The 12,166-nt window shown below is 52.8% G+C and overlaps 1 protein-coding gene across 1 annotated transcript in view; it reads right to left on the bottom strand.

The window, feature by feature from the left end:
• Positions 1-11,423, bottom strand: part of ATCAY (ATCAY kinesin light chain interacting caytaxin) — a 47,737-nt gene extending 36,314 nt beyond the window's left edge. Inside the window, exons 1-2 of the mRNA XM_008972621.5 lie at positions 11,061-11,423; positions 6,212-6,329 (exon numbers count right to left, since the gene is read on the bottom strand). Coding sequence (XP_008970869.3) covers positions 6,212-6,288 — 77 coding nt within the window. The 5' untranslated portion in view covers positions 6,289-6,329; positions 11,061-11,423. The remainder of the gene's footprint in view (positions 1-6,211; positions 6,330-11,060) is intronic.
• Positions 11,424-12,166: the final 743 nt, after the last annotated feature.

Raw genomic sequence — 12,166 nt, 5'->3', positions numbered from 1 at the left:
AAAATTAGCTGGGCGTGGTGGTGGGCGCCTGTAAACTCAGCTATTTGGGAGGCGGAGGCAGGAGAATTGCTTGAACCTGGGAAGTGGAGGTTGCAGCGAGCCGAGGTCATGTCATTGCACTCCAGCCTGGGCGTTGCAGCGAGACTCTGTCTCAAATAAATAAATAAATAAATAAACCCCCCCAAAAAACCCAAAACAAACAAAGAAAAAGTTACAAGCAAGCAAACAAAACTGGCAGCCACTCAGCTGTGAGGAGAAGAGAGTAGAGGGAGTTATGGGGCAGCTCACCCTGCATCTGACCCTTCTTGGCTAGGATGCCCTGGGTAAGCTCCTCCCCCAAGTCCTCAGTTTCCCCATGCAGCCTTCCTCAGTCCCTCAACCTGCTTCCACTGAGCCCAGGGCCTTTGCACATGCTGTCCTCTCTGCTTGGAATGCAGGGCCCCTACACCCCACTTCCTTCCCCGGCTCATCCCTCCTCACCCTTCACAGACAAGAATCACAGCTCCCCTTCCCTCCCTGGCCTGGTCAGAAGTGCCATGAACCCAGCTGCCACCTTGTATTGGGTTGTGAGGCTATAAGGGACTGGTATACAGTTGGCGCATAGCATCAGAATGAATGAATGGAGAAATTGAGGCAGCAATCTCCGGGCTGCCTTCAGCTCTAGCTCCGTAGTAGGCTGCAGAAGGGTGAGAGTGAAGGAAAATGCTAGGAGGCCGGGCGCGTGGCTCACGCCTGTAATCCCAGCACTTTGGGAGGCCGAGGCAGGCGAATCACTTGAGGTTAGGAGTTCAAGACCAGCCTGGCCAACATGGTGAAACCCTGTCTCTAACGAAAATACAAAAATGAGCCGGGCATGGTGGTGCGTACCTGTAATCCCAGCTACTTGGGAGGCTGAGGCAAGAGAATTGCTCGAAACCAGGAAGTGGAGGTTGCAGTGAGCTGAGATTGCACCACTGCACTCCAGCCTGGGTGATACACTGAGACTCTGTCTCCAAAAAAAAAAAAAAAAGTGCTAGAAGGGCAGAGGCCATGCAGGGCTCTGTCTGACACCCTTAAGGCCAGTACAAAGACCACTTCTGCAGTCCCCAGGGGAGGGGATGGCTGGGCTGGAAGAAACAGAATTGTGAGCTGTTTTGCGGCAGACAGAGGTGGTTATGTGTGGCCGCAGCTGGACCCGCACCGAGAAGCCGACTCGGTTCTTCCAGAGACGAGGAAGACAGAAGCCTCGTGGAGGAAGTGTCCTGTTGGCAAAGGCGTAGCTCGTGGGGGCCAGGCTGGCACAGCGAGGCCACTGTCCTGCAAACACAAAGCTGCTGCAGCGGGTGGGCGAGCAGCCTTGCAGCTGTAAGAAATCCACCAGAAACACCCTCCTCCCGCTCCCGCTGGCCTCGCGCCTTCCAGAAAGGGCCTCCAGCTCGCATTTGCAGGTGTGCCCGGCCTTGGTTTTTGTCTCAAGAAGGCTTGGGTGAGATGAGAGCTTTTAAAATTATCGGTGGAGGCCGGGTGTGGTGGCTTGCGCCTGTAATCCCAGCACTTTGGGAGACCGAGGTGGGCGGATCACTTGAGGTTGGGAGTTCGAGACCAGCCTGGCCAACATGGTGAAACCCCGTCTCTACCAAAAATACAAAAATTAGCTGGGTGTGGTGGTGTGTGCCTGTAATCCCAGCTACTCGGGAGGCTGAGGTGGGAGAATTGCTTGAACCCGGGAGGTGGAGTTTGCAGTGAGCCGAACTCGCGCCACTGCACTCCAGCTTAGGTGACAGAGTGAGACTTTGTCTGCAAAAAAAAAAAAAAAAATTATCGGTGAAGCTGGGCCCAAAGGCTCACACCTATAATCCCAGCACTTTGGGAGGTGGGCAGATCACCTGAGGTTGAGAGTTCGAGACCAGCCTGGCCAACACGGTGAAACCTCGTCTCTACTAAAAATACAAAGATGAGCTGGGTGTGGTGGCAGATGCCTGTAATCCAGCTACTTGGGAGGCTGAAGCAGGAGAATCACTTGAACCCAGGAGGTGGAGGTTGCAGTGAGCTGAGATCGCGCCACTGCACCCCAGCCTGGGTGACAGAGCGAGACTCTGTCTCAAAAAAAAAAAAAAAAGAAAAGAAAAGTAAAGAAATAAAAAAAAAATCAGTAGGGAGAAAGGGAGCTAAGCTAATAATAATAATAACGCTGGAGATGATTATTTATTTGTGCTGCCTTCGCCATTTGCACAGCCCATCTCGGCTGTTTCATCGAAATTTCACGACCACCTGGTGCGCGAGAGATTATTGTCCTATTTTACAGATCAGAAAACAGAGGCACTGAGATGCCGAAAGAGGTAGCCCAGGTGGCAGAGCAAACCTGCTGGGGAATTGGGATTTGAACCATGGGCGTCCGATTCCAAAGCTTATGCGCCTTTGTTTATGCTGTGCTGCTTGAAATGACATTATTTTAAAATTATTATTATTTTTCTTAGATATGCAGTCTTGCTCTGTTGTCCAGGCTGGAGTGCAGTGGTGTGATCATAGCTCACTGCTGCGATGTCCCAAGTCCAAACAATCCTCCTGCCTCAGCCTCCTGAGTAGCTGAAACTACAGGTGCACACCAGCATACCTGACTAATTTTTTTTTATTTTTTATTTTTATTTATTTATTTTGAGACGGAGTCTCACTCTGTCGCCCAGGCTGGAGTTCAGTGGTGCGATCTTGGCTCACTGCAACCTCTGCCTCCCGCGTTCAAGCGATTCTCCTTCCTCAGTTTCCCGAGTAGCTGGTATTACAGGCATGGGCCACCACGCCCGGCTAATTTTGTATTTTTAGTAGAGACGGGGTTTCTCCATGTTGGTCAGGCTGGTCTCAAACTCCTGACCTCAGGTGATCTGCCCGCCTTGGCTTCCCAAAGTGCTAGGATTATAGGTGTGAGCCACTAGGCCCAGCCAGTTTTTGTTTGTTTTTTGTTTTTTTAAGAGACGAGGTCTTGCTATGTTGCCCAGGCTAATCTCAAACTCCTGGGCTCAAGCGATCCTCCCGCCTTGGCCTCCCAAAGAGCTGGGATTACAGACATCAGCCTCCGCTCCCAGCCGTGATTTTCTGATTCTCGGCTATTCTGAGAACAGGGACCTCCTGCTGCAAAGAAACACAGACAGGTGCATGGGCCTTAGAGGCCTGGCAATGACTGGATTCGGGAGAGGGCTGAAGTTCTTGAATATCAAGATGCCGTCTTCAACAGTCCTCCTTCTGCCTGGACATGAATGGGAAGGAAGCTCTCGGCCTCCCACACCAGCCTGACTCATTTTGAAGGAGACCGATTACTTCAAGGCATTCTTCTGTATCTCCTTCAAACCCCATTCTCTTTTAAGTTCGTTCTTTCGGCCTCGTTCTGCCCTCCGGAACCCTCTCAGATTGAGATTTTCCTGGAACTGGAGATTCTGTTTTTTTTGAGACACTCTCACTCACTCCACTGCCCAGGCTGGAGTACAGTGGCACGATCTTGGCTCACTGCAACCTTCGCCTCCCGAGTTCAAGCAGTTTTCCTGCCTCAGCCTCCTGAGTAGCTGGGATTACAGGTGCCCACCACCACGCCCGACTAATTTTTGTATTTTTAGTAGAGATGGGGTTTCACCATGTTGTCCAGGCTGGCCTCGAACTCCTGACCTCAAGTGATTTGCCCGCCTCGGCCTCCCAAACTGTTGGGACTGCAGACGTGAGCCACTGTGCGCGGCCTGGAGATTCTTCTCAAATTCTCTTTTTCAGGCGGAACACACCTGGTCTTTTTGACTGAACCTCACCCAATAGTTTCTATAACTGACCCCTGGGCATTGTGTTTGGGGGATGGATGAATTCCTGGTTCTGAAAGGGAAGAGGGATGAGCAGCTATCTTTAGCCAGCAAATCAGAGTCACACGTCTCAACAGCAAATTCGCACAGCTTCCTTTCCATGTAGTATTTTTTTTTTTTTTTTTTGAGACGGAGTCTCACACTGTCACCCGGGCTGGAGTGCGGTGGCACATCTCGGCTCACTGCAACCTCTGCCTCCCGGGTTCAAGTGATTCTCCTGCCTCAGCCTCCCGAGTACTGGGGATTACAGGCGTGCACCACCATGCCCAGCTAATTTATTTTTATTTTTATTTTTAGTAGAGACAGGGTTTCGCTATGTCGGCCAGGCTGGTCTCAAATTCCTGACCTTGTGATCTGCCCACCTTGGCCTCCCAAAGTGCTGGGATTACACACCTGAGCCACAGCGACCGGCCTTTTTTTTTTTCCTCTCTTTTTAAATAGAGACCGGTGGTAGGGCGCGATGGCTCACGCCTGTAATCCCAGCACTTTGGGAGGCCGAGGTGGGCGGATCACGAGGTCAGACGATCGAGACCATCCTGGCTAACATGGTGAAATCCCATCTCTACTAAAAATACAAAAAATTAGCCGGGTGTGGTGGCGGGTGCCTGTAGTCCCAGCTACTTGGGAGGCTGAGGCAGGAGAATGGCGTGAACCCGGGAGGCGGAGCTTGCAGTGAGCCAAGATCGCGCCACTGCACTCCAGCCTCGGCGACAGAGCGACACTCTGTCTCAAAAATAAATAAATAAATAAATAAAATTTAAAAAATAAAATAAAATAGAGGCAGAGTCTCGCTCTGTCACCCAGACTGGAGTGCAGGGCTGCAATCATGGCTCGCTGCAACCTCCACCTTCTGGGCTCAAGGGATCCTCCTATCTCAGCCTGCCAAGTAGCTAAGACTGCAGGTGCACACCACCATGCCCAGCTAATTTTTTTTTTTTTGGTAGAAATGGGGTCTCACTATCTTGCCCAGGCTGGTTTCGAACTCTTGAGCTCTATCAATCCCCCCAGCCTGAGCCTCTGTAAGTGCTGGGATCATAGGCGTGAGCCACCGTGCCCAGCCCCTGTGATTTCTTATTCTGACCAGTGATCAGCACCTGTCACCCAATATTTGTTAAGCGCCGACTGTATGCCAGGCACTATCCTTAGGTTGGGATACAGCAATGAGCTAAACAAAGACCCCTGCTCTTGTGGCGCTCCGTGTGGTGGGGAGACAGAGTGTAGACAAGATGTCCCTGCAAAATGTCAGCGTAGGGGCCGGGCATGGTGGCTCTTGCCTGGAATCCAAGCACTTTCAGAGTTCGAGACTGGCCTGGCCAACATGGTGAAATCCGGTCTCTACTAAAAATAGAAAAATCAGCCAGATGTGGTGGCGGGTGCCTGTAATCCAAGCTACTCGGGGGCATGAGGAAGGAGAATCACTGGAACCCAGGAGCTGGAGGTTGCAGTGACCTGAGATCGTGCCACTGCACTCCAGCCTGTGGGACAGAGTGAGACTCAAAAAAAAAAAAAAGTTCAGCATGTTAGGGGAGGTAAGTGTCTCTAAAGGCTGCTAAATCACCATGGTGCCTCAGCCTCCCGAGTAGCTGGAATTATAGGCGCATGACACCATATCCAGCTATTTTTTTTTTTTCTTTTGAGATGGAGTCTCACCTGTCGCTCAGGCTGGAGTGCAGTGGCGCGATCTCGGCTCACTGCAAGCTCCGCCTCCTGGGTTCACGCCATTCTCCTGCCTCAGCCTCCCGAGTAGCTGGGACTACAGGCACCTGCCACACACCCGGCTAATTTTTGTATTTTTAGTAGAGATGGAGTTTCACCATGTTAGCCAGGATAGTCTCGATCTGCTGACCTCATGATCCGCCCGCCTCGGCCTCCCAAAGTGCTGGGATTACAGGCATGAGCCACTGCGCCCAGCATGCCCAGCTAATTTTTGTAGTTTTAGTAGAGATGCGGTTTTGCCATGTTGGCCAGGCTGGTCTCGAACTCCTGACCTCAAGTGATCCGCCCACCTCGGCCTCCCAAAGTGCTGGGATTGCAGGCGTGAACCACCGTGCCCAGCCAGAATGTTAAGAACTCTTAAAATGCTGTAGGGGTGGGGGCTCCTTTGGAGCTTTGGGGCAGGGAAGACAGAAATGAATCTTAAATCATTGAGCAAATACCCATTATGTGCCTGGCCAGGACTACCCCACTGTGAGGCCACAGAGAAGACTCGCACACAGGGCCTCAGGCCTCCCAGAGTGTGCGGGAGATGAGGACGCGGAGATGGAACCAGGCCAGCCCCGGGCCGTTCCCACTTAGAGACGGTGGGCTCCCACTTAGAGACCCGGGCCGCTCCTGTGTCCCACCTGGGAGAGACGCCTGCTCCCCCAACGGTTGACTCAGGGATGTGGAAGTCCTACCTGGGAAGATCTTCGTCCTGCCATTCCTCCTTCACGTCCACGTTTTCCATCCGGAGCGTGGCTTCGGTGGTCCCCATGGGAGCTGGGAAGAGGCACCGGCTTGAAGCAGGGATGACCCCTGAAAGGAAGCCGCAGAGGAATGGGTTTTACTGGACAATAATCCTAATGACAATCCTCTACCCCATGCAGCTCTTCCCCCTCCCACTCCCCCTCCGTCTCCCCCTCCCCCTTCCCCTCCCCCTCTCTCCTTTCTCCTCTCCTCTCTCCTCTCTCCTTCTTCTTCTTCTTTTTTGAGACAGAGTCTTGTTCTGTTGCCCAGGCTGTAGTGCAATGGTGCCATCTCAGCTCACTGCAACATCCACCTTCCAGGCTCAAGCGATTCTCCCGCCTCAGCCTCCCAAGTAGCTGGGGTTACAGGCACCCATCACCATGCCTGGTTAATTCTTGTATTTTTAGTAGAGACAGGGTTTCGCCATGTTGGCCAGGCTGGTCTCAAACTCCTGACCTCAGGTGATCCTCCTGCCTTGGCCTCCCAAAGTGCTGGGATTACAGGCTTGAGCCATCACACCCGGCTAATTTTTGTATTTTTAATAGAGACGGGGTTTCACTGTGTTGGCCAGGCTGGTCTCAAACTCCTGAGCTCAAGCAGTCTATCCACCTCAGCCTCCCAAAGTGCTGAGATTACAGGGGTGAGCCACTGAGCTTGGCTGTTTTTTTTTTTTTTTTTTTTTTTTTTTTAAAAAAACATGATCTTGCTCTGTTGCCCGGGCTGGAGTGCAGGGGCACAATCATAGCTCATGGCAGCCTTGAACTCCTGGGCTTAAGCAATCCTCCTGCCTCAGCCCCCCACCAGTAGCTGTGACCACAGGTGTGTACCATCATGCCTGGGTAATTTTTTAAAATCTTTTTTTAAGAGATTGGGTCTTGCTATGTTGCCCAGGCTGGTCTCAAACTCTTGGGCTCAAGCAATCCTCCTGCCTCGGCCTCCCTAAGCGCTGAGATTACAAGGGTAAAGCACTGTGCCCGGCCAGCACTTCTTATTGAACCATCACCCAGTCCCATGAGGTTCCCCTGTTTCACAGATGAGAAAACAGAGGCACAGAGAGCTTAGGATGCACAGTGGGGTTCAGAGTTTGAACGTGGGCGAGAGGCTGAGCCTTCAGATACAAGTCCTGCTCCCTTGGAAACTTCGAAATCTACCTTCTCCAGGGTGAGCCATGACCCAGATAGACTTACCCTCCCTCTTGTGCCTTGGACCTCAACTAGAAAGCAAGAAATCCAAACAGTCATTCATACTAAAGTGTGAATGGCTGATATACTTCAGCTTCCGTGCTGGGAATGCCAAGTTCAAAGAGAATCCAGTAGGCTCTAACCCATCGCTATCTGCCATATGTACCAGGCCACCTGTCCTGCCTCTCTGTCCTGCCTCAAGCAAGTCCTAGTGACTTTCTGACTCCAGGGCTCACTAAGGCAGTGTGGAAAGAGACTGGGGTTAGAAAGGAGACCCTCGTCTTTACTACCACAAAATGCCACTTTATTTATTTATTTATTTATTTATTTATTTAGAGACGGGGTCTTGCTCTGTCGCCCAGGCTGGAGTGCAGTGGTGTGATCCCAGCTCACTACAGCCTCCGACTCCTGGGCTCAAGCAATCCTCCTGCCTCAGCCTCCCAAGTATCTGGGACCACGAGTGTGTGCCATCATGCCTGGCTAATTTCTCTGATCTTGGTATGTCACCCAGGCTGGTCTTGAACTTTCGGGCTCAGGTGATCCTCTTGCCTCAGCCTCCCAGAGCGCTGGGATTACAGGTGTGAGCCACTGTGCCACCCACCCCCCACACCAGTTTTGTTTTTCTTGTTCTGAGGAGCTCACTGGGGGCAGGGGCAGGGCAGGGGGGAGCAGTCTGGGTGGGGGCCAGGATCAGAGCTGCCAGGTGAGACTGAGTTGTGGTCTGCTCTGGGGCATGGCAGACTCTCAGACCATCTCCCTCTCTGGGTCTCAGTTTCCCTTTCTGTAAACAAAAGAGTTGAATTAGAGATGACCTCTAAGATACCTTTTGGACATAACATACCAGCATCTTATGACTCAAACAACCCCATCTGTTTTGGGCTTTGAAACCAGTGCTTTGCACCTGTGGACAATTCTGCCTCCCCTGCTGCAAGGGGACACCTGGCATTGTCTAGAGGCACTTTTGTCACAACTGAGGGGAAGGAGTGCCCCCTGGGGCAGGCCAGGGGTGCTGCTCAGCACCTTACAGTGCCCAGGATGGCCGCCCATGACCAAGAATGACTGGGTCCCAAATATCCATAGATCCAAGGTGGAGAAACCTTGTCTTAAAGGCAATAGTCATTTCTGTGTGCATTCCCGTGTTTGCGAAAGGATTTCAGGCCTGTGTCCGGCAGTCATTATAGAGTATTGTACACTCTGTCCTTCCATTACCTCTGTCTGTCTCTCAACAGCTTCCGAGTAGCTAGATCCACTTTGTTGTCATTTTTTTTTTGAGACAGAGTCTCGCTCTGTCGCCCAGGCTAGAGTGCAATGGTGCGATCTCGGCTCACTGCAACCTCCACCTCTTGAGTAGCTTGGACTACAGGCGCGTGCCACCACGCCCAGCTAATTTTTGTATTTTTAGTAGAGATGGGGTTTCACTATATTGGCCAGGCTGGTCTCGAACTCCTGACCTCATGATCCACCTGCCTCCCAAAGTGCTGGGATTACAGGTGTGAGCCACCGTGCCGGGTCACTAGATCCACTTTTTAAAGCGTCTAGGGGCTGGGTGCAGTGGTGCATGCCTGGAATTCCAGCACTTTGGGCAGATCACTTGAGACCAGGGGTTCGAGACCAGCCTGGGCAACACAGCAAGACCCCATCTCTCAAAAAAAAAACAAAACAAAAACTAACCAAGCATAATGGTGGGTGCCTGAGGTCTTAGCTATTCAGGAGGCTGAGGTGGGAGGATTGAGCCCAGAAGGTCAAGACCAGCCTGGGCAACATAGCAAGACGCCATCTTGACGAAAAGCAAAAACAAAAACAAAAATTAATTAAATTTGGTGGGTGCCTGAAGTCATAGCTGTTCAGGAGGCTGAGGTGGGAGGATTGCCTGAGCCCAGGAGGTGGAGGCTGCAGTGAGGTATGATTGTGCCACCACATTCCAGCCTGAGCAACAGAGTGAGGTTCTATTTCAGAAAATAAAATAAAATAAAATAAGGCATCTGGCTGGTGCAGTGGCTCACACCTGTAATCCCCAGCACTTTGGGAGGCTGAGATAGGAGGATCGCTTGAGCCTGGAAGGTCAAGACCAGCCTGGGCAACATAGCAAGTCCCCATCTCTTAAAAAAAAATACAAAAATTAACCAAACATGGTGATGGGTGCCTGGTGCCTGAAGTCCCAGCTATTCAGGAGGCTGAAGTTGGAGGATCGCTTGAGCCCAGGAGGTCGAGACTGCAGTGAGCTATGATCATGCCACTGCTTTCCAGCCTGAGCAACAGAAACCCTACTTCAAAAAATAAAATAAAAGATAAAGCATCTGGCTGGGGGCAGTGGCTCACACGTGTAATCCCAGCACTTTGCGAGGATCGCCTGAGCACAGGAGGTCAAGACCAGCCGGGGCAAGATAGCAAGACCCTGTCTCAAAAAAACCAAATACATGAAGCATGTAAGGCCCCCAACTCTCATGGCATCCAGGCTGCCTCTCTGTGGAGTAGGTTACCTGCAGCCCCCCAGCATAGATATCGGGTTTGCATCGGGGACAGGGGACTGTGGCTTAGCAAGGAAGGACCCAGAGGCAGCCTCAGCCAGATGAGGAAGTGGGGGGAGGGGACGGCTAAAACTAGACCCTCCCCCGTACAGGGTGAGCGTTTCTCACTCGATTCTCTGTCCTCAATGTCGTCATTCATGCTTGGAGGAGGGACAGTAACACGCAGCATGGAAAAAAAAAAAATCCCTCCTGGATGCTATGGGGTGGGGGGTGGGGGTGGCAGCAGCCAGCCAGGCCCTTCCCGCGAGGGTAAGTTCTCCTCGGCAGTAGAAACGCATTTGCTCTCCGGAGGAAGGGGTCTTCGCCTCTCCCTTCCTTATACTGAGCTGGGTGTGACCTCAGCCCCCAGGAACACTCCCACCAGCCCCGCCCCCGACCCCCACCCCCTGCCAGCTGCAGCCACAGGCGTTGACTCCACAGTCTTCTAAGGATGGGGTGGGGTGGGTCCTCCTCAGTGGGCCCCGGACACTCCTGCACTCAGATCCTGGCTTCGCATTTGGGGACGGCCAAAAGAAGACAGTGACATCAAGGAACGGGAGTGAAGCGCTCATTTGAGCCCTGATGTCTGATTATTAACAAATCACATACGAGTTCCAATAAGGAGGAGGCATCTGTGTCTTAAACCATAAACCACCCGCTTCCTCCCCACCCCACAGGACAGCCTTTATCGACACACTTAGATTTTTTTTTTTTTTTTTTTTTTTTTTCCGAAATCGTCGGCTGGTGGCCTTCCCAGCGTTATAAATAGGAAATACATAGGGCTAGGATGGGTCTATTTCAGCGTCCCAGAGAGAAGCTGAGGTTTTCATCCGCCCGAGCTCTCAGCGTGTCCTGAAAATGGTGCACTTATCTGCCTGCCAGGGGAACGGTGCGCGCGGAAGGTAAACTGTGTTGCTGGGCGCAGCTCTGGGAACGGTTTTCCCTGGTACCGGGAACAGGGATGTGAGGGCCTTCACGGAGTCACAAGACCGTGGCTCTCTGCTCCCACCCGCCCCATCTGCTGGAAAGGGATTTAGAGGCGGCAAAGGCTGCCGGATAAACCTTCCAGGGAGACGGTTTATCCTGGGAGAAGGGGAGATGCGCGCACTCACCTCTGCAGCTGAGACAGCCTCTCCTCCTTACTGGCAAACAAAGGCGAGCCCTGCCCGGGTGCAGCTGGGCATCGCTCACGCTCCCCGGGCCTTCAGAGCCTGGGAGGAAGAGGATGCTCGCAGGGGCGGATTCTGCATCCGAGGAAGGTCACCCAGGGCGACGTGGCCAGCGCCCGCCAGCTCTTTTGTGCAGGGGTGGGTGGGGTGCAGGGTTAGCGGTGGGCTCCCCAGCGCGGGGCTGCGGCTGCGCCCCCTCTCATCGCCGCCCGCCTGCGCGTCCTGCCTCAGAGGTAGCTGCTTCTTCCCAGCTCAGGGCTGGCAGAGGCTCGGCTTCCCGAAGACGGTTAATTTATGCTGCTTTTGTGTGCAGGGAGGAGGGGGTGGGGGGTGGCGGCCTGACGGAAAAGCACAGCCCCCTGCCAGAATCCGGTCCTCTCCATTGGCTGACAGACAAGCATCTCCGAAAGCCACGCCGGGGCAGAGGCAGAAATAATTTTCTGATGGCGCATCAGAGATTTAACAACAAAACAACGGACAAATAAATAAATAAATGGCAAGATGGCCTCATTCCTTAGAGAATGGGGGGTGGGGGGGTTGGGAAAGGTCTTCTTGGCACTTCTCCTTGCAAAGGGAGCAGGGGTGAGGGGTGGCATCCCCCAAAAAGTCTGTGCAGGCAAAGAAATGACTGTCCCCAGGCCGGATGCCATGGCTCACGCCTGTAATCCCAGCACTTTGGGAGGCCGAGGCGGGAGGATCACCTGAAGTCAGGAGTTCGATACCAGCCTGGCCACATGGTGAAACCCCGTCTCTACTGAAAATACAAAAATTAGTCAGGCGTGGTGGCGTGCGCCTGTAATCCCAGCTACTCGGGAGGCTGAGGCAGGAGAATCGCTTGAACCTGGGAGGCGGAGGTTGCAGTGAGCCGAGATGGCGCCACTGCACTGCAGCCTGGGCGGCAGAGGGAGACTCTGTCTCAAAGAAAAGAAAAAAAAAAGAAATGACTGTCCCCAGGTCACCGTGTTGTGGGTCCATTAGATGGTCACTTACCGTTGATGCAGCCTCGTGCCCTAAACAGGGCTGGGTGCAGGGGAGGCAGAAGTTTCTCA

This window comes from Pan paniscus, chromosome 20 (assembly GCF_029289425.2).
Source record: "Pan paniscus chromosome 20, NHGRI_mPanPan1-v2.0_pri, whole genome shotgun sequence".
In the NCBI taxonomy this organism is placed as follows: Eukaryota; Metazoa; Chordata; class Mammalia; order Primates; family Hominidae; genus Pan; species Pan paniscus.
This window is presented reverse-complemented; position numbering and strand designations above follow the sequence as displayed.